The 22565-nt window shown below is 46.0% G+C and overlaps 1 protein-coding gene across 2 annotated transcripts; it reads right to left on the bottom strand.

Moving 5' to 3' along the window:
• Window positions 1-4060: 4060 nt before the first annotated feature.
• YWHAB (tyrosine 3-monooxygenase/tryptophan 5-monooxygenase activation protein beta) lies at window positions 4061-18428 on the bottom strand. Of its 2 annotated transcripts, XM_074156825.1 has the most exons (7): window positions 18307-18428; window positions 10263-10563; window positions 9130-9253; window positions 7918-8081; window positions 6482-6577; window positions 5901-5994; window positions 4061-5171 (listed from the first exon to the last, which is right to left on the bottom strand). In XM_074156825.1, exons 2-6 carry the CDS (start codon window positions 10554-10556, stop codon window positions 5938-5940), a joined length of 735 nt encoding a protein of 244 aa, XP_074012926.1. In that variant the 5' UTR covers window positions 10557-10563; window positions 18307-18428; the 3' UTR covers window positions 4061-5171; window positions 5901-5937. The 2 variants fall into 2 exon arrangements, with proteins under 2 accessions (XP_074012926.1, XP_074012927.1); XM_074156826.1 differs by lacking the exon at window positions 18307-18428 and adding an exon at window positions 16266-16275 and having other exon boundaries at window positions 4061-5994; window positions 10263-10558.
• Between the last annotated feature and the right edge of the window lie 4137 nt (window positions 18429-22565).

The following is a 22565-nucleotide window of genomic DNA, read 5'->3' as shown; positions in this document are numbered from 1 at the left end:
GGTCAACCACAAAGCTCAGCTGTGGAGGAAGAGAGAGCCGAGGCTGCAGGACACAGGTTTTAGATCGCTTGCAGCAACCACAGACCCATGCTGGGACTGGCCCCACTGCAGCAGTGGGAGCCGTGCCCTTCCCACCAGCAGTGGTGGGACAGGAATACCCTGGGGATGCTGCAGTTACCAGATTTTTTTCAGGGATATTTCAATGTTGGTACAAAAGCCCAGTTGGGGCAATACGCTCATGTCAGAGCCCCCACAAACCTGGGGAGCGGCCAGAGGGACACAACACATCACACATGCCAATTTGTGCCTTCCAACACTCAAAACCCCAAGAGAAATGAGACGGAATTTAATTTCTCAGAAGGTAAACAGCCCTCCCCCACCCGAGACTTCCATTTGAATCCCTCCTAGACGGCTCCCTCCAGCCGGCTGCTCAGCCAGAGCAAACCCAGGGAGAATGGCTTTGCTTTGGTGCAGCAGAGCTGCCCTGCCAGGGGAGCAGCTTCCCCCGCGCAGCCCCGCAGCCCACACCACTGCGGCCAGTGCTCCCAGCAACCGTCTTCATCCCTAACAAGGCAAACACAGGATTTTAGCCAACCTTTCCCAGAGCAACAAGCCCCAGCTTGCTGATGAGCCCCCCCCCCCCAAAGCAGGGGAGGGAAATTGATGCTGTCTCCCACTGTTTTCAGTGAGCGAAGATGTCAGTCACTGCTTGAGAACGCCAAGGTACTGCCCAGGAAAACAGAAATGCAGCTTCTGCCCTAAAAACTTATAAGCCCATTTTTGGGGCTCTTACCTTAGAGCTTAAAATACCCAAGGCACTTGTTAAGATACCCTATGGACACCCAAAATAAATGCTCAAACTTCGGAGAGGTGCATTAAGCAATCCCTCAGTCAAAGGCAAGTCACCATCAAGGGCAGGACGTGGAAGAGCCACGCATGAGCTCCGTGAGAGAGCCCTACCCCTCACACAACCATAGACCAACCAAGACCATAGAACTGTTGAGGTTGGAAGGGACCTTACAATCATCGAGTCCAACCGTTAGCCAAGATGCACCTCCCAAGGTGTCACAGCAAAAAAAACCCAGGCTGAGAGAGCAAACACAGCGCTCCCCTGCAGCCGGAGGGGCAAAGAGCCAGAGAAAGGGGTTAAGAGAGGACCAAGTGGGAGCGGTGAGGACCGGGCAGAGAGCCGGCCCCGGGGCAGGCGGGGAGCCCACAGAGATGCGGTGCAGCCCCATCCCCGCCGAGCCTCAGCGGCAGCAGCGGAATGGCTGGGCCCACCCAGCCGGGGACCGGGCAGAGGAGGGAGCTGCTCGCCCTGCCCGACCCCGTGTGGGACACCACCGGCCACCCCCGCTCCGGCCACCGACACCCCCGGGAGAAGCCGCCCTGGCCCCGCACTCACGCCGAGGACTCCGGCGGGCAGCGCAGCACCCCTCCGGCTGCCACTGCCGGTACCCACCGCCTCTTCCCGCGGCGGCCCCGGGGGCGGGACGGGACCTCCCCGCCCTCCCCCAGCTGCGGCCCGGCCCGGCACCGCCCCGGGAGGGGCGGGCACCCCCCGACGGCTGGGCCGGCCAGCGGGAGCCCCGCGGTAGCCGCCAGCCCCGCGGGGGCTAAGGGGATCGGGCAGGGGGCCAGCAGTCAGGGCTCCTAATTTTTGGAAACAGCAGCTCGGGCAGCCGCCTGCCCTCCTCGGGTCTTCCCAAATTAACGGCGGGGTAACGGCACCGCGTGTCCTACCCACGGATTTTTAGGAAATCACCTGCCATTTCTGGTAGGTGATTCCCTACAGTCAAGTAATCCACGTGGGAGCTGATAAGATTGGATATTAGGAAAAATTTTTTCACCCAAAGTGCTGTTAAGCATTAGAACAGTCTGCCCAGGGAAGCGGTGGAATCGTCATCCCTGGAGGTTATTTAAAAGATGGGTAGACGAGGTGCTGAGGGACATGGTTTAGTGATGGTTTTTGTCAGTGTTAGGTCGATGGTTGGACTCGATGATCTCAGGGGTCCCTTCCAACCTACACAATTCTGTGGTTCTATGATTCTAAGGTAACACAGCTCGGTACAAACCCCTCATCTTTAGGCACTCACACACTCCCAAACTCCACAGCAAGCTCCCTCAACACCCAGCAGAGCCCCACGGGATACAGAACCCGGCCTCTGCCATCACCTTTGATGACACACTTTGATGATGAGGAGGTTGCAAGGTCACCTTCACCCACAGATCACGACATTATGCGCTGGACATAATGGTACCTGTGTGTGGGGTGATGGTTTGTCGTTAAACAGCTTGAAGCGCTGGATGAAGAAGCTCGGGAGCCTGGGCTGACGGGCAGGGCAGTTCCACCAGCAGGTTCCCCAGCAGGGCTGTGTTTGTGGGGCTGAACCACCAGCACCTCCACGTTTCATCCAGACCCATGCCTCACCTCCCCGCTCCCTCTGCTTCCAGGCTTTTAAGCGGGAAAGCTAGTGCAGCAGGACAAGTGTCACATGCTGATTTCAGCTGAACAGATCTGCTGGATTTGACGAAAAAAAGGTGATTCTTCTGCTGCCATGAAGTCTACTCAGGAGACTCTGAGGTTCTCCTGCATCAGCCCTGCTCTGGGCAGCACACACCACCCAGCACCCCGCTCCCACACATTAAAGCAAAACTAACCCAAGTGTGGTTGCTCAGATCCACCCCATCCCATACTCTCAGAAGGGTCAGCTGCAGCGCACATCAGGAGAAACCTTACCCAAAAGCCCTTCTGGTGGTTTCCCACACTGGATGGCCTCACCCAGAGTCCAGATGAGCACCAGTGCCAGGAAGGAGAAGCCACAGCAGCAGCGATTACATCAGTTTAAACACACAGAGTACGCCCAGACTCTTATTGTGGCTGGGCCAGCTGGAACGCCCTTTCCCCAAAAGATATAATTACTTGAAAAATTAAGATATTCCCTCAACTCATCACTGCTGCAGACCAGTCTCCTGGCTCATCATTTCCCCCAAAATGGACAGTAAGGATGGGAGATGTTATCTGAAAGAACTGAGGCAGGACAAGTGCTCTAGGAACAGGAGCACCCAAGCAGGACCAGGGCTTTTTTCTTCTTGGAGCTGACAATGTCACCAGCGTGAGTCAGACTGGGAGTTAAGAGTATACTGTAAAGGCATTTCAGAGCAGGTGTGTCTATAAAGGCTGAAGAAAATGGCAAAGTAGCAATAATTATAGACCTAAACAGAGGGATCACCATTTAAAGCCATGGCGTAGGACAGACCATGGCTCCATCAGCAGCCAGTTCGATTTTGGTGTAAGGCCTTTGCAGTGGTTAATCCAAAGAAGCCGAGTGACATTACCCACTGAGCACAGCTCCATGTCACCTCGCCACAAGAGCGCAAGGCTGGAGAGCAGGGGGGACACTTGCTTCGGCACCATCCTTGGTGCTTTCAGGCTGACTGGTATCAACCAGCCTGGCTACAGCCTCCCAGCTCTTTGGGCGCTTGATTTTAAGGGAGAAACCTCCACGTAAATGTGTATCTGCACTCCCAGTAGTGCTCCTGCACCACCAGCGGGGAAGAGCGGTCACCCAGAACATGGGCAGGCTGTAGTTCACCGGTGCAGGCGGGTGTGCGGGTGACTGATGGCCAGCCAAAGAGCTAAGCCTGCATCCCCAAGGGTGCATTTAAAGGATTCCCCGAGGAAAAACCTTTAAGTGTAACCCACAGCCTCTTCTCACATACGCTGTGCTCAACCCTGCAACATGCAATGACTCACGGCAAGTTAAATAGATATTTCTAGCCGCATTTCTTAAGTCCTGCCATGACACTACATTGTAAGTACGACCTCAACAGAAACGAAGAGAAGCCACATTCTCTACTACAAATCCGGGAGGGTGTGGGGGGGAAGTCTCTCTGCAAAGCAATGAGTAATTAAGTATTAGTCCCATTTAGAAACCATGAATCAACTCACAAAATCCAAGATCTGTGCATTTAATAAAATTAAGTGGTGATTTTACTACCACAAGTTTTTTTTTCTTTTTGCCACGTGTACGGCAAAGATAACAGACACAAACAACTTGATAAAATTTTTTTTTATTATTCACTTTTGAATTCTTTTACACTTTCCTGATTATTTTGTGTAAGGTGAAACTAGAACTGTTTAAAAGACATACACAAATCTAGTACATCAATAACCAGGTATTTCTTTTTGCTATACTATTCTCACAACCACGTGTGTGCTAGGCAATATAACCGTCACAGAAGCAAACTTTAGGCAGAATACTGGTCAGTAAAAACAAAGCGAAAAGAGCTACCAGATATACAGACAGGCTCGGTTCCACATTCACTACTGCATTTATCAAGCGCCAAGTATTAACTGCACAATTTGTTCAGCTAGTAGAGGGGAGTTTTAAAATCAGTGCATGAAATTCTCCTCAGCAGACAGATGGACAGACAAACAGATGGCTCCTATACCTAAATGGAATGTGAAGGCAGGGGATGATAGCGCGGGACTGAGAGGTGACTATTCCTAATCTTTTCCACTGCATTATTCACGCCAACTCTTATGAGGTTTTATTTAATGGGACATGTTTGAAACATAACTAGGTGAGGACGTTTGGAGCTCAAATATCACAGGTTACAAGCGTTGCAAATGTGTAGGTCTGCATTCCAGTAAAATAAATGGGAAATCCTGAATATTTGAGCCAGATCCTGATACTACCAAAAAAAAAAAATATATATATAAAAATAAAAAAAAAAAAAGAGGCAGACAAGAGCTGAAGACTGCAAGAGCACTGGCAGCTCTCAAACATCCTAGAAAGAAACCTGTCCTCCAGCAGGCCCAGGTCTCAGCCACCATCCTGACATCACCCATAATCAAAGAAAGGATGACGTGTACGTGGGAGTCCAAAATTGCTTTAATGGAGTTTAAACAGGTGAGAGGGTCAAGGATGAACAGAGTCCAATGGGAGAAAAAATTGCTCTAAAGTGAACTTAAAGGTGGCTCAGCTTAAGAAGTTTTCAGGATAAATTCAAAATGGGAATACCATGGAGATTTCGATTCACCTAAGAGTAAAGTAATGCCAAAGTGGGAGATCACTTCATGGTATCATCCAAACTAATAAGGCCATTCAAAAAATTGAATCTTCTCCTATTGCAAGTCCATGGTAGCGAACCAAGAATCCTCACTACTGAAGAACAGCTAAGGTATAATTAGGTACATTATTGCTGTGGGAAGGGGCTTAGTCATGCATGTTGTATGAGCATGAAAGCGCTTTTAGAAGTCAAATCCCAGTTATCTGCCAGCGTAAAGAGTTTGGAAATCAAGCTGCTAATTCCCCCATCACCCTCCTCCCCCAAACAAACCCCATCCCCAGAAAAGACAGGACTGACAAAGTGAGCTTTTGACTGAAAGCGGTGCCTCGGACTGGGTTACAAATGTCTACAGAGTGTGCCCGTTCAACTAATCCATAGCAGTGTCACTAACTGGAATGCCGTACGTCGGATCGTTTTCCTTCCATGCCCCAGTGTCACAATAGAATCTCTATAACTTTCTGTACAACTTTACAACAGAATTGTACTTCGACTATTTTGGTGCCAAATTAAGCTCGCCAGAGTTACGTAATTGATGTCTACTTTTCTACCAATAAGAGTTTTGTAAAGTCAAATTGCAATCACAAAACCCATAATCACAGTGTTCAGTTAAAAATATAAACACGGTAATCATAACTGTAAATGTTCAGAATAGGAAAGTTCGGAATGCCATTATAATAACCGACCTCCGCTTTAAGTACACAAAACACCAACCAACCGTTTTTACCCCACAGACAGTTTTTTTTTTTTTTTGCTACGTTGAGGTTGTGAAAGTCGATGTACTATTCTTTTTGCTTGTCGCACAAAGGGATATATGTGTAGGATACAGGGTGACATTGAACATATAGTGAAGCGTGACAGCCATTAGTTCTCTCCCTCCCCAGCATCCCCTTCGTCTCCCTGGTTTTCCGACGTCCATAGCTGTAAGAAAACACAAACACATGTTTATGCTGAAAGCACGCAGTTAATTACAATCGTCAGGAAGACAGCATAATTAGCAGTAGCTGTGCAATCTTCTCAGCTAAGAGCACTACAGAACTGAACTGAACAGTAAAGCTAAAGAATACTGAACTAGAAAATGGATGGAGGATTACAGAAGGCCAGCAGAAGTTTGCAAGCTCAACCCAACGACAAGGTGGCTGTTGAGAACCGACAAACTGCACTTTCTCTTACAAAAAAAGCTGAGTTTGTTACAGTGGTTAACAAGTGATCTCTGGTTTAAACAAGCAAGTCTAACTGGTCTGGTTACAAAAAGCAGTGCAGTTGAGACATGCAGTTAATGCCTCAGAAAAGGCATTTAATGGCAGAGAACCACAAAAGCCTTCAGTTGCTGATTCCCCCTTAGTGGAGTCCGGCAGCCTGAAGAATTAAGAGTGCACAGTGCCATGGTTCACCCCGCAATACTTACAGTGAGGTTGTCCCTAAGCAGCTGCATGATCAGAGTGCTGTCTTTGTAGGACTCTTCATTCAGCGTGTCCAGCTCTGCTATTGCTTCATCAAACGCCTAAAAACACGCAAGACTTTCACACTCTGCTCTCTGCATTCACTTCTGCTTACATAGAGCTTACAAATTTGCCACATCACTGTTCAAATCCTGGGACAAAAGCTTCCAGTATTTTAATTTTCCACCAAGAGAAGAAACATAAACCAAAGGGAGCACCAGAACACTAGAAAACCAGCAGGAAAACAGAAGTCTTCAGGGGACCCAGATGAAAGCCCGGAACAGCTTTGCTACCGTGCCAATACCAAGTAGTGAAGAGACAAGCGCGCTCCCTGTCATACTGAAGAATGATTCACACAGCTTGAAGATGGATGTAAGAACAACACTTAAAAGCAATACTTTAAAAATTAAGGTCTCACCGGTCTAAACTGACAGGAAAAGCCAAAGGTACCATTAAGTTGAAATATATATATATATATGTATTGTACATAAGTAAGTAGGCAAAAAAATGGAAGACAAGGTTTTTTTGACAGTGGGGTTGGAAGTTTTGGATTTCTTGTCAGAACAGCATAGGATATCAGATGAGAGATTAATAAAGCCATTCTTTCCATCAATCTGTTACGCATGAAAACCCCCATGCTGCAAGTTGGAGAGCTGAGAGCCATGAATAAGTGCTATTTCTTCATTCAGGTTTCAAACAGATCTAAGCATATTAACTAAAATAGCAGGAACAGCAGCAGCATTTTACACAGCAAAACATTGCTTCTGTTACAAAGTATTATTGAAGTGCATATTAAGAACAAAAAGATTCACCTAATGCAATATTGTTCAAGTTACTACCAGGCAATTTTCACAGATGTAAAAAGCTCTGTTTAGAAGGCTCTAATCCTATTTTAGGGAGAAGGAGGTAAAAAAAAAAAAAAGTGAATTGCTATTTGTTTGGTACAACCCATCACACAAGATTTTTTTTTTGGAGAGGAAGGCACACATGCACACAGATACACACGGACATTTAGGGCTACAACCGTAGTCACAAAGACGACACTTGATGTATTTGCTAAGTGTTCAAATTCAAGGAAATATTTCACTTCAGAAGTGCTAAATTAATCCAAGTGTTTTCAAATTTGACACAACTGCATTCTAAGAGAATTACATGGACATAAGAAGAGGCACTTTGTCTCCCCTTTCACTGGATCAGCTGCACTAGCAAATTAGCTCTTCTTAAAGCTAAGACAGTCTGGCCAACTTACCTGGAAATATATTATGATGACAACAGCTTAAAGATGACGGCATTTTTAAGGAATCTGATATGCAAAAGCATAATCATCTACAAAGTGCTGCTGCAACCGTGTAATTATCTCCTGAGCATCCATATAAAATGGTAATATGAAGAGTCCACTTACCGTCTTTGCCAGATTACAGGCTTTTTCAGGAGAATTTAGTATCTCATAGTAGAAGACAGAGAAATTTAGAGCCAAACCGAGTCGAATGGGGTGTGTTGGCTGCATCTCTTTCTTGCTAATTTCAAACGCCTCCTGGTAAGCTTGCTGAGAGTTTGCTACCGTTGCTGCAAGAAGTAATTATAATCATATTAATACACTGTACTTTACAGGGGAAACTATTAGATTTTTGGGAAACTATTACATTCTTGGCCTAGACTATCGTGCCACCAGAAATTCACACAGTTACATATGCACAGATGCTCCTTTCGATGTTTTTAGATGTAAAAACCTACCACTGACTGAGCTATTAAGGCAGAAATATTTGTTCAGATAAAGCTTTGACATACAGAAATTAAGTTCAACATTTTGAGAGACTTAAAATGAAATTTATTCAAAATAAATTCCAACCAATCTGAACACATACAAACTCTACCTAAGTCAAAGCATACACTCACTTCCAGCCTACCTGAAGAAGTAGTAGTTCTGAATAATAAAACCAGAGAAAACCATATGGGGAAGAGGAGGCATCTAAACCACCTATTTAAACTTAAGGAAACATTTAGCAGGTAGGTCATGAACTTTATATTTCACTCTGAGGTTTCAGAGGAAAGACAATACTCCCTTCCTGGCTGGTGGTTAACAATAAGGTCCAGAATGGCATAAAACTAAGTTCGCAAGACATGGACTACATCAGATACTCACCAGGAACTCAGGCAAAATTCAGCATTACTTTAACATTTCAGGATTAATTGGCTTAGGACCAGTAACCCATTATCCCATACCTACATGCAGAAAGCTTGCAAACAGTGAAGATTTGTGAGCTAAATTCAGAGTTTAAACAAGAGATGACAGGAACAAAGCATTTTCCATGAGAAAAAAACCCCACATTCTCCAGGAAAAGGATTTTACACTGTCAAATATGCTTGAGAATCAGTCACTGAGGCTGAGGGCTGCAAGCAGAATTGGACTGGTTTGATGAATGTCTGTCAATCGCTTCTATAATTTCAGTGAAATCTTTCTCTAGAAGTGATTTGCACTGCACCTGTCTTCAATACTACAGAGCAGTAGTGAAAAGAAATAAATACTTAATGTTATGGAAAAAGGAATACAAGTATTTTTTGTACTTTATTCTGCTCAGCCCTCAGCAGAATGAGAGACTTCATCTCTACTTACTTTGCTTATTGTCCCCAGATGCCACCTCTGAGAGGTATCTGTAGTAATCACCTTTCATTTTCAAATAGAAGACCTTGCTTTCTGGCTGTGTGGCATTGACAATAAGGTATTTATCCAGGAGTTCCTGAGAAAGGAAACATCACTTTTTTTTTTTTCCAAGTCATAAAAATAATGTCTGAAACAGAGCCTTCGTTACAATGGTAAGCATGAACTGTTAAAACACGTTAACAATGACTAATACTAATACTCATGCGTTAATCACTTTGCCTATTGTTGTCTAAAGTCAGAAAAGGAAAGAGAAACTATTTGCAACCTAATCCCTGGAAAGCAGAAAACTCGCTATGTTGAGGCTATCCACAATTCACTCCGGCAGAATCTAATGGATATCAGGGCTTAAGACTGCAAAGATTTTCCTTGAAATAAACTGATGCAAATCTATGTCCACAACCGAGCTAATGAAAAGCAGCAGCCTGGCATTAGCACAAGTCTGGTCACTTTTGCTGCCACAAACTTGAGTTCTATAAAAAGCAGTGAAACTGTCCGCAACAAACTGATTCTATCTGTGACTCTGGCTGGAAAGCTGAAGAGTGGCACAGCCAGCATGTGTCCATCCAGAAAGAGGTGGAGAGACGGACAGCAACTGATCCTGACTGATCTTTAGCAAACTGAACAGCAATAAAAAGAATCCCTCTTGTTTAAGTAAAGAAATAGCAAAATCAGTTTGGGGGAAGTACACATCTTCTCCATCCAAAAAACCACAGGGTACTAAACAAGTCTCAGGATGTCAGCATTCATTAATGAAAGAATTTAAATGGCAGGCCTTTTAGCAGGACTTATGCCAATGCCCCAGATCTGAATTAGTTTTCATGGTGACCCCTAGCCAGCAGTTAGGGGTATTCAACATTGCCTTGTTTGCTTCTTTCTATTAAAATAAATAAATGCTCTTCTATAACAAACTTCCTAAGAAACGAACTAGATGACTTAGGAGCTAGAGCTGGACCCAAGTATGTGGCTACGCAAAGTTATTCCCCTGCTAGGGTGCTGCAGCGTCTACAGCACTTCTAAGACTCCTTAAGCCTCCCTGAAGAACGCTGCAGAACCAACTATGGGTATTTTTGCTGTTGGATTATTACCAGAACATCGTTGCAGATATCCTGCAATTCAGCCTCAATTTTCTCACGATATTCTCTTCCCATCTGCTGTTTCTTCTCATTCCTCTCTGTTTTCTGTTCAATGCTGGAAATTACACGCCAGGAGGAGCGACGGGCACCAACCACGTTCTTGTAGGCAACCGAGAGTAGATTCCTTTCTTCGTTGGACAGTTCGTGTCCCTGCTCAGTGACAGCCTTCATAGCAGCAGCCATGTCATCGTAACGCTCAGCCTGCTCAGCCAGTTTGGCTTTCTGTACCAACTCACTTTTATCCATGGCTCTCCTGTAATTAGCGGGGGATAAAAATAGAGAAAAACATTTCTTGATTGCCTGCACTGTGGAAGTTAGTGTTGAAGGGTGAAGCAGAACTCACAGTCACTAATAAGTAAGAAATCTATCAACTCTAATCAAGTAATATGAAGGGTTTATTTTTAAAAATGTGTTTGATCTTTTGCCAAATATGTATAATTTCGGTGTGTATGACTAATCACAATCCTGAAGGTATGTAAGCATTATTCTTCAAAATGCAGCAAAATTCATATTGGCATTAAGCATAGCACGTCAGTATGTTCCCTCTGTAAATCTCTCCTCTGTCCTACACTGGCCACAGCCCAGCCTGGGAGACACTGCGTGTTCTAACTCAGAAACTGCCACTTTGGCTTGATTTTTTGTGGGTTTTTTTCCATTTGTTTCCCCCCTCCCCAGTATTATACAACAGCAGCTGCTCAGGAGCATGGAAGCCCTGGACAGCTCCAACAGACACTGAAGATTTTTTCCACACTACAGGAGACACATATGTGGATTTAAATAAACCACACCCAATAACGCTGTAGTTGTTGGCAACTCTGGAAAGTACATTTATGCCATTCTGCCAGAAAACTGGGGGGTTTTATACCTGCATCAACATACATATAATAGACAATTCTACACAGCTAGGATGCCTGCAGTCTCAGGTTTTCAAAACCTTCTAAAGAACACTGACATTCACAGAACCCAAATGGGACCTGGCTCACGTGATGGTCACTACTGCTAAACTAATTGCTTATATGGAAACAACTTGTTTATCATTTCTGATAATGCAGTTTAGCAACCAAAGCCAAGAAAAACACATCACACGAGCACAAGGCCCCTGAAGAGCTTCAGCAATGAAAAATGAAGTTAGTAAGGAACGTGGCAGCAGGCAGCTTGAGTGTTTCTTACTTCTACAGGACAACGCTAACATATAGTTAACGCAGCCATTGAGCTACCAGCCTTATACTCAACCACCAAGGGCCAGGTTCACAGGGGAACTTAAACAAGTCTGTTTGTCTTTAATAAAGTAAGTGGACCTCAGTATCTCACAAACTCCCAGATGCCCTAAATTCATCTGTAAAACTTCTCCAGGTGCACAGGTTCACTTTTGGACAGATTCAGAACTGTTATTCTTGTCAGTACTGAGCAATAATATTCCTCTCCTATGCCCTAAATCCCAATCAGGACCCTCACTGTCCAGATGAGTTTTCAGGCTGAGACCTAACAGCCTAAAACCAACTTCTTTTCTAAAAGCACAATAAAAAGCAAACAAGAACAGTAAGTTCACAACTGTCTTTCATAGGCTTCTGCTCATTAGACAAACATCTACAGCCCTACCAGAAAGAACCAACAAGCTGAGAGAGATTGCTGTAGCTTTTCCCCTGGCTTTCCCTTGTGAAGATCGCAGTCTGACAGGCTCCTGATGGCGAATGTCTCGCACACACCGCTTACTTGTATTTTAATCCAAATATCCCCTACCACGCTATTATACAGGGAAACCAGACCTGTACTTAATCTTCAACCAGGACAAGAAGATGCAGACCCAAATTCCCATCGTGTAGGAGCAGTTTCAGAGTTTCCTACTGCCAAGGATGGACTCCTAACTACAAAATTACTTTGAGATGAGCATATTCAGTCCCTCCAGCTGAAGATACTCCACTTCAGCAAAAAAACTAAAAAAACCAAAAACCATCAAGATATCAAGCCAAACATTGTTATTTCACATGAAAGCTCTTGAAGTAAACCCAGAAACCAAATGTCCCACCTGCTATGTCTTTTCAAGTCACACTCGCTCCTGCTTGCGTTTGATCCTTTGTAGATCTAGCCTAATGCATTCATCCACGTAAGGCACTCGAGTAAGGATATGTAACGCTAAACCCAGCCTCCTGGAGAGACACCTCTTGCAGATTTGTAAGTAAAGCTGGGCTGCAGTTCAGTTCCATCTCAAACGCTTCCATAAACCAGTGGATTCTGGCACCTATTAAAAGGTGACACACAGACTTCGGATCGAAGCCCTCAACAAGACAGACTGACTGTGGGTAGTTGTGTGAGAAGTTCCTGTAAGGCATGATTAATTTGGCTCTCTCTTCCCCAAGAGGCTTTTACCACAGGGGATATGCTAAATTATCATTGGCTTTGGCAGACTTATGAAAAGGATAGTTCCTCAGGACGGAACAGGATAAATGGAATTTGTGATGTGCATTTTTTTTCTCCCTACTCTGAAGTGTATCTCAGTACCGAGGCATAACAAGCCTCAGGAAATCATCAGACCATTTACCATTGAGAAAACCCATCCCACTTTTCCCTGTCGAGTCTATCAAACCTCGTAAACTATTCCCTTAACTCAGCACTAAATTTAGACTATGCGCTTAACACAGGAAGTAATTTGTGAGTGGCATTTCTCTACCCACTCACTAAAATCTGAACGTGAACAAAGTACACCTGAAGAATGCTTTTAAAGTTACAAGAGCCAACTTAAATAACAGGACATTTAAACAAAACTGTTTCTGAGCAGTTCTAGTTTCCTCACATTCTGCACAGCTTCTAGCAGCATTTCTACTGCAACCCTCTTATCTTCTCCTCCTCTTCTTGCGGAATGTGACTATTATGTAGGAAAAGCCTGCTTGTTGAAGTACAGAGGCAAGTTGCTCCAACAGAGTTTACATTTTGCCATTGAAAGGTCAGCTTTATCTTTGATCTGCACTTTACCAATAGCGGTCTAATTTGTAGACAAGTAATCCCTGCAGAATTATGTTTACAAACAATATGGAGTTCAGTTTAGAGATGGTGCAGTTTGTTTTATCAGGCTCACTAACATATTTATCTTTAGATGCAAGTCAGTTCACAGCAGTCAATGGGTTCATATAAGGACACACAAAGGAAATCACAGAGGGAACTGCAAGGGCATAAAGACCTAGTGGACAAAAGAGATTCAGAAACCAGTTTGATGTATCAATTATACAGGCGAAATACCAGCACAAATCATTAGAATGTTGTTTCTCACCGAACTACTTTCCTCAGTAATGTAACTAATTTATACACATCTTAAATGCAACTCAAACTGATTACTGAAGATGGAGTTCCTCTGAACTTCACTGGCTTAGTTTTGACATAAAAATTCAGCGTACAGGAGCATGAGTTTTGTCGTTAATTCATCTTAATATCTGTACTGTTAGTAGGTTCGCTACGAAACACGAAGTATTATTCAATAACATGGATTTACCAGAACTTAAATGCAGTAAGAAAAATCATTGCCCACACCAAAACATCTGCAATGGACAGGAAGCCTACCATTATTTTGTTCACAGGGCACTGCGTAAAGGAACACTTAAAATCCTTATTGGATTCTCCATTGCTTACCTTGTTAGAAGCTTGGAGAGAGCTTTGCAGAGCTATGCTGGCTTGAGCTCCAAAAGAGGGAAGTGTTTGCCAGAAGGAAAAAAGATACAAGGAAAGGAGTGATGTTTGAAAAGGCAAAGAAGCAACTATCAGTTATAACTGGTACCTCCCATCGAGGAGATAGATGAAAGCCACACTCTAACAATGGATCAGTGTGCCACAGGCTCAAACAAGCGAAGCCTACGGCTAAAAATACTCCTAGGCCACAAACAGAAGCCATCTAACAAAGGTTACCTGCAGCTGGGAGCAACACACACAGAGGTGACGAACGGGAGGCCGACGGGAACGAGCTATTCTAGCACTAACGAAGCCATGCCGTGTCGGCAAGGGGGAAAGAGGGAAGATGGAAAAAGGAGCGGAGACGTGCAGATCACAGCCATGGAGGAGTCCTGACAGTTGCCCATTCTAAGCAGAAGATTCTTGTATCACATGCGTTAATACATTTCAAATTCTTAAGACTCTGTCAAATCACAACTTAGTAGCCCTCCAAAAAGAAGAGGCTGGCCACTATTTACAATAAGGAATGCCAACCACTAGCCAGCAGTTGCAGCCAATAGTACCCAACCACCAGAAATTTGAATCACCCTAAATCCCACACTCAAAACATAATTTTTAAATTATTATTATTTTTTCTCTACCTTCCATACAGCCTAAGTTCTTTCAATCTCCCTTACAAATGTAGAATAGCACATATAAAGGTACTAAAAGTTACAAGTGCTTACTGCCCGCCTCCAGAAAAGTTCTATGCCTATGTAGACAGGACTCTGAAATGTATTAGAAAGCATCAGATGTAGAGAATCAAGGGTCAGAACCCGTAAAACATATTAGTTTGTAGCTGCCTTGCTGCTCTTAGTGGAAGATGCGGTAAGAAAGGGATGGTGCAACGATCCTGGGAACAGCACCTGAAGTCTGCATGGCCACAGATATTTCAAAAGTGGATGGACATAGAACTGGAGATTTACACCTCAGCAACAGCTGAGGAGCAAAATCTACAGGTAACGGGGCTTCAGGAGACTGCAGGAGCTCGAGAACTACATCTTACTGCTCAGCAGTTACTACATCTGCTCCGTAGCCTTTATTGTTTCCAGTCTCCATGAGCTGTTTAGAGTAAAGCCAAAACAGATCAGAAGTAACTGTCTTTAAAGTCTGCAGAAATCAAACGAAAACTGACACTGAAAAAAATCTGGCTTATATAACATATCGAACTGACAAGACAATACCAATAAGCCTACGTTGGCCTGAAGTCTGCTGCTCTCCATGACCTGTTCTTCTGATGCTAATTAAGTCATTGATTTTTGTGTACTGTATTTTCTCTTTATAGAAAACATTAGAATCTATCAGACAAACACTTCCACTTTGTAAAAAAAAACGGTGAGAAAGCAGTGCGGTTACTGGTTTGACACGCTGGTCCCTAGTGAGTCAAGTAGAGATGCAGGTTAACAGACCTGCATGTTACAGCATGAGAAATGAATGTGAAACCAGACTGGGTGAAATGGGATGCAATCAGACTTCTCAGTCACAGAATCTGTGAGACCATTCAAATTACAACAGGAAAAGCAGCAGACTGGTACAGAATTTGTAGTTCAATCTTCCAACAGTCTGTGAACACACCTTATCTGATTTCTGGATGGGCAGTTCATTCCAAAATTAAACATTCACATGAGGTAAGTGGTATTTCAAATTATAGTTCTATAATTACAGAGTAAGAGCTTTGGAGATACTATTTCTAAAACAAATGGAAAATCCTTCTCCAAAATTCAGATATACACATGCTGACACAAGAATTTGCACGATGTTTATGGCATTCACTGTCAAACAGACATCGCTCCCAATAGATATTCCTTACAAGAAGAATCAACTCTCTATAAATGGAGCGTGAGGAACCCTCCTTGCTTTATCGTAGTATTAGGCATTTCTCTTCATTAGTTGTGTTTCTCTATTTTGGTTCACTCAGAGGCTACCATGTATTGATAAATAACTGATTAGAAAATGAACGTGTCTGGTGAAATCTGACCAGTGAAATCTCCTACAACTGTCAAAAGCAAGTTCAGTAAAATATACTGCAAACATGATGAGGGAAAAGAAAATGACTTCATTGTCGTGATATTCTTGCTGACTTTGTGCAGCACATAACTTTAGCCTCCTCTGCTTCTACTGAGTAACCGTATGCCCTGGCCTTCAGCTCAAATCTTTATGCAAATGCTCAGGTAAAATTAACATTCTATAAAGCCATGCCTAAACATTCTCTGGCCATTTTCTGCCATCATTACTTATTGCTTCCTAAAACTGATCAACATAAGTTTTTGACTAAACTAACGTTAAATGATTTTTAATCTCAATAGACAATTACAAAATTTCTATGACAAGTACCAAGAGTGTGTAGGGGCACCGACATTGTATGGACAACTTAAATTTAGTGACAGTAGTAGCCTTGTTCTGAATGTCATTTAAGCGAGGGCCTGCAGGCTGAGAAGCGCTGCACTGCCACACACCTACGACACTTCATGCAAGTGGAGACAAGCACAGTTCCAAAGTACAATATACTTACACGGTAACACCTTTTTGTTTCAACTAGCAGAATTGGTTTTGGCTAGAGTCCAGGTGGAAATAGTGAGTTATCCCAAAAAATCTTCCCCCCCTAGGCATAAAGTTCATGCCAAACTAATGTATTCATATGACAGCTAAATCGCTTTTGTTAATAATAAACTGAGAGTATTTATGTTACAGGGTGGGGCAAAAAGCGTGGCCATATAAAAGACACGCTACTATAATGCCTAGTCTTACTGGGATGTATTCGGATACGGATTAGAGTGCTAGCTTTTTACCTCATTATTCAAATCATTATTTACTTAACTCCTCCTCATCTGAGTTTATTCACATGCAGCACAAAAAGCTGCATCCTGGCAAAGGCCTGCTTAGGGAAAAAAAAAAAAAAAAAAAAGACTCAACATCAAAATAGCAGAGATCAGAACATGCGGTACTGACATAATGAGGTTGAGAAAACTGCACTAGGCCCATCTGTGCAACGAGTCTATCACTTTATCAGTACCAATTTAATAAACAAAATATTATACAAGGTATATTTTTGCAGTCCTTTAATATGAAGGGTGAAAAAGGCATGAGCATTCTTTTTGTCTTTTCTAGCCCAGTTTATGTTTCATTATTATTTTAAAACAAAAGCAAGCTCTTCTCTTCACAAGTAAGTATTAAGATTTCTGAGGTGTCCTGCAGCAGTGAATGTGTAAAGACATAAATATTCCTCCAGCCACTGAAGTTACAAAACCTTACAAATGTTCTCAAACTCTCTGATATTTTTATGCAGGAATTCAGCTTTTATAGTGCTGGATGATGTGCAATTTGTTTTCCTGCCACCAGACAAGTTATTTTAACTATTAACAATGAAATATAGCTGAAAGCAACCAATTTGTATTGTGATCTTTGCATTAGATGCCTTTTTTCTCCCATATGCTAACACTGGGACTGTTTACCACTGACATTTGATCATCCCAATTAATACCTGATTATACATACCTCAAATAAAACCTATGGTTGTTAGTTTGGGGTTACTGCCCAGCCTTCTTGTGGACTGGGGCTGGCTTGAAGCAACCTTCCTTCCCTCTGGAGTCCTTCCTAAACACACCTCTATTCCCAAATGGACACAAATGATCAAAACTAGAAAATAACAATAAAATCATTTTGTCTCTTCAGTGCTCACGGCATTGCTGTGATCGCCTCTGGTCCTAGGTGAGCAGGCTCAGACCCAGCGGCACACAAAACGGCCCCGCATTTCGGCCAGGCACAGCGCTCCCGGTGCGGTGAAGCCGGGAGGTCGCCCCAAGCCCCCTCTCGATGCGGGGCGCTGAGGGCCTGGGGACGAGGCGGGCTGTGACCGGCACCGGCCCTGCCCCGTGGCGGGGCTCGCCTCCCTCTCCTCTCCCCGGCGGCCGGGCAGGGGAGCCCTTCACGGCACAGGTGTGCGCGGCCGGCCTCGCCCTCCGGGGGAGCCCGTGACTCACCCCGGGCGGGGCAGGGCCGGCCGCTCGGGGAGGAGGAGGCGGCGCCGCCCGCCCGGGCTCCGCAGCGGCAGCCGAGGGAGGGTCACACCGTTACTCGGAGCGGGGAGGAGGGAGGCAGGCAGCCCCCGCGGCCTCCGACGCCCCTCCCCGCCGCAGGGCTGCGCCGGCCCGGGAAGGAGGAGGGGGGGGGCAGGCCGGGGAGGCCTCCCCCGCACGCTCCCGCGGGGCCGCGGCGGCTCAACCCCAGCGGCGGAGGAAGGAGGGCGGGGGGAAGCCCGGGCGACGGGCTGTGGCGGCGGGGAGCGGCCCGGGACCCTCACCTGGCGGGGGCGGCGGCGGGGCGGCGGCCTGGATCCCGACGGGCGAGGCGACTGGGAGCGCGGCGGCCGCTCGGCGCACGCACACACACCCTGCGGCGCTGCGGCCCCGCTTCCGGCCCCGCCGACACGCCCCTTCCGGCGCCAGGGGGCGCCACCGCCTCTCCCGCCTCCCCATTGGGCCGCCGGGCGCCGGACGGCTCTCGGTTGCTATAGCAACGAGGGGGGTAGGAGGGGGGAGCTGAGCTCCCTCCACTCTCCCCGGCCCACCCGCCTCCATGGGGGGAGCCGGGCGCGTGCCCCCCGCCGGTGCGCGCGCTCCCGCCATGCCCTCAGCCACCGCCATCCCCTCAGCCCCCTCAGCCGCCGCCGCCCCCTCAGTCACCGCCCGTCCCCTCGGCCGCCGCCATCCCGTCAGCCCCCTCAGCCACTGCCATCCCCTCAGCCGCCGCCTTCTCCTCAGTCACTGCCATCCCCTCAGCCGCCGCCTTCTCCTCAGTCACCGCCATCCCCTCAGCCACCGCCTTCCCCTCAGCCACCGCCTTCCCCTCAGCCGCTGCCCGTCCCCTCGGCCGCCGCCATCCCGCCATGGACCGCCCCGGCGCCCAGCGCCCAGCGGAGAGAGAGCTGGGCCAGGCCGGAGGGAGCAGGGCTCTCCTCAGCGCGGTGGTCCCTCAGGGAGGCCGAGGTGGCCGAGGGCCCGGCACCCCCCTCCCGCTGCATGGGCCCACCCCGGGCTGCAGCGGAGGCAGGGCCTGCTTATTCTGTCACACCTTGGGCACCCTTTAGACTGTGAGCTCTTTGTCTTGTTTGAGCTCGTTTCACACATGTAGGGCAATCCCTGATGCGGCTCTGCTCCATGCCGACCACAATAAAGAGGCGGGTGGGTTTCCACGGGAGAGAGCTGCTGTGGCTGGGAAAGGCAGCAACTTCTTCAGCAACAAGATGACAGCATTTTTTTTTTGTTTTCTTGCCATTTCTCGCTACTGTTCTCTGGCTGAACCTCACGATAAGGGCGTCTCTGCAGACCACAGACAATGGGTGCCGATCTGCACTCTGTCATACCAGTAAAAGTTCACAAATGCTTCGAATTGCAAGGTCACCTTTAAACACTGCTTCAGTAGTGGCTCCTCCCTAAAATTTAAATTGCATGTTTTCACTGAAAAAAACAAGATCCTTATCAGCTAGATAAGTTTTATGCAACTGTAATAAATGACATTTACTAGAGAAATGGAGAGAGAGAGCATTTTTGGGGCATGAGGAAAGGTCTAGCTTGGTCTTCAAGAAGGAATCCAAGGAAAAGAGTTCAATTTTATAATGCATGTAATCCTTTTGGATAGGAACTGGCTGAACACACAACCCCCCCGCTCCCCAGTCTCCAGTTTAACAGCAGCACGGCTCGTCAAAGCGTTATTATTGGGGCTGAAAGGCAGCCTGCTCAATTACGGTGTCCTGGAGCCTGATTTTCTCTTAAGCTTTCAGATACAGTCCTGCTCCTGTCAAAGTCACTGTCAGATTCCTTTTCGGTGATGGAAGGACTTCATTAGTTTCCTGCTTAGTCTTGGTCCAAAGGTTAATTACTTTGGAAAGTCAGGAGGAAAATTACTTGGCACCCACAAGTTATCTTAAGCTGCAAACACTGATTCAGCTAGATCAGTTATTGTCATCTCTCTCTAGTTTTTTTTCTTTTCTAGGCGAAACTTGTTTTTTCCCCTGATCTTCTCCATAGCCTCTATTTTCCAGGTTTCCATCAGGGCCGTTCCCAGTGTTGTTGCTAAAGCCTGGGGTGTGCTGATTCATGGCAGAATTCACCCTTCCTTTCACATATATCCCCATATAATCCTGGGTTCATCGAAGTGCACTGTCAACGCCTGTTCGTTTTGCTGCCCGCTGAACCTCCCTCGACCTCCTCTCCTTGCTGCCAGCTCCAGCTCGTCACTGCCCACGTTGTCACGGCTCAAACCTCCTCCTCCAGCAAGGTGCTCCCAGCTCCCTTCCTGCTGCTCCTCAGGCTTCTCCAGATCAAATTCTGACTGTCACTTCTGAAGTGCTTGCTGGTAACCCCTCTTCGCTGATACTTTTGGACTGTGCGTTCTCCATCCCACTGTCCAGGCTGAGCAGTTCAGTGCTGTGTAGGCACAGAGGTGAAAATACCACCCTGTGCTGTTACAGAGCACGCTGGGTCCTGCCACTGGGTCCTTGTTGGGCCATTGTTGTTCATTCCTTGTTGTCCTTGTTGTTCATTCCTCCATGAGCTCCTCTTACCCTGGGGTCTGCCTAGTCCTGGCTCAGCGGGAGAGACAGGCAATGCCTCCTGCAGCTTCTCCAGGCACAGAAGGGTGAAGGCTGGAACTAACACCAAAAACCTCAGCTCTGGAACGTGTTGCAACAGCAGCGAGTCTGTCAAGTGTCACCTTTCAGAGGAGGAAGTGCAGGTCGGCTGGAGGCAGCTCAGAGCGTCTGAGGCAGGAGATCCAAACCTTGGTGAAGGAACAGCCTTTATCTCGGGGACAGGCTCGATCCACGAATAAACAAGCTCAGCACAGAGACCAACCTGCTGCCTCTCCGCTAGCAAACGCACTGCTCTGCGTGTTCCCAAAGAACCACATTTCAGGTAAATAAGCTTGGGGAAGTACAAAAGATATTTGGCATTAGCAGCTGGTTCATGTTAACCCTGCCGTGGCCCTGTGGAGGCCAGAATGTGCACTTTGCTGTCCCGCTCATGGGGAGCTGCAAGCAGGAGTGGAGTAAAACTGCAAGGAAGGAAATCACAGGATTCTGCTCCGAAAAAGGAGACAACCCATGGCCAAGATGGAGTCCGCTCATTAGAGGAGCGGTTCATTACAAGAACTGTGAGACCCATGCTCTTCCCTGGCTACACAAGAGGCTTCCCCTTTAGAATGTGTGCGAGGACAGTTTGCTCCTGTCATCTGTAACTGCTGTCGCTACAGAGAGAGGGTCTCAGTCTTCAAAATGCTCCAGCATTAATTTCCTTAGCATCGATAATAGTGAAAAGAAGGGGAAGAGGCTCATTGTCAAAAATGGCCTGTTGCCGAGCAGGGAGAGCTGACTCCGCTCCCTGTGCCGGGAGCAGCAGCATCGAACGTGGTCCCAGCAGATGGCACCAGTGCTTGAGCTGCTCCCAGTGCTGCTCCCACCACCACGGCACGTGCCCTCGGGGGTCCGGAGCCTTCTGGCACAAGAAAGGAGAATCCGGGATTTGTAGCAAAATGTTGCGTTTAAATTGATAAGCTTTCGTGCAGAAATAAAATCCTGATGAATTGTTCAAATTTTGTATTTATTTTTTTTTCAGTGATTTTTGGTTGAAAGCAGGAGATGTCGATGTGGATACCAGAAGCAAACAGTTGATGGCACTGCATGATCACTGTCCCTGCAACTGATGCCTCCCCGGCTTCCCAACAGCCTTTCTCTGAATGGAAAGGGAAGGTGTGACACTTTTATGCTGTAGGAAAAACACTCACGAAATGGAATCGTTACCTACTAAGCAGATTTTATTTCTTGCTGCTTCTGTTACTCATTTTCTCTCTCTTCTGCTCTATGTGTGAGAGTCTACTGCCTGGACGTTTCACTTGTTCTCAAGCTGGATCTCACAGATCACTTAATAATGTATTGGGTGATGGATCCCAGATGGAATTAGCGCAGTGGCCTGTGACAGTGGTCCCGGCCACCTGGCTGGCACTGGTGGCTGGGATGGCCAGCAGAAGTCTGCTCTGGAATTACGAATTTCATCATTTGTCAGGGCGGGTTGTGGTGCTGCTTTGAACTGTACATGGTGGAGATGAGGAAGCGACACAGAACACAGAAGGAAAACAATCAGTATTTTTTTCATTAATATTTCTGCAATAGGAAATAAAAAAAAAGCCCGAAGGGAAGAATTTCTACATTTCATGTCCGTCTTGTATTTTCTCTGTACATAAACTGTGACATTACAGACAGCTGTGATGAAGTTAAAACTAGAATTAGGTTAGTTAGAATTAAATTTACAACAAAACTGGGATCAGGGATAAACATCTTGCATAGGATAGAATTATTATTAACTTTAATTAAAGCAACATTTAAGGCAAAGAGCAGCAGGTTTTCCTTATGGTCCCTGCCAGCTAAATGCTAGACTAAATAATACTTTGTTTAGGCATCTTTCAGTTCTTCCTTCTGTCCAAGCAATGCAAGTGGGTTAGTGCAGCTTCTCTATTAAATGCAATTTGGACTGAAGTCAAATGGCTATTTTAATTTGAAGGTGTTTA

The sequence above is a fragment of the Numenius arquata genome, chromosome 12 (assembly GCF_964106895.1).
Source record: "Numenius arquata chromosome 12, bNumArq3.hap1.1, whole genome shotgun sequence".
Classification (NCBI taxonomy): Eukaryota; Metazoa; Chordata; class Aves; order Charadriiformes; family Scolopacidae; genus Numenius; species Numenius arquata.
Note: the sequence above shows the minus strand (reverse complement) of the source record. Positions and strands in the feature narration are given on the sequence as shown.

What these genes read in the sequence shown, in the direction of transcription:
- YWHAB (XM_074156825.1), bottom strand. Translation starts at nt 10,556, where the DNA reads ATGGATAAAAGTGAGTTGGTACAGAAAGCCAAACTGGCTGAGCAGGCT. An exon ending in ATCTGGGGACAATAAGCAAA is followed by an intron (nt 8,082 to 9,129) that starts GTAAGTAGAGAT and finishes TACTTCTTGCAG; the next exon opens with CAACGGTAGCAAACTCTCAG. An exon ending in TGCTTAGGGACAACCTCACT is followed by an intron (nt 5,995 to 6,481) that starts GTAAGTATTGCG and finishes GTTTTCTTACAG; the next exon opens with CTATGGACGTCGGAAAACCA.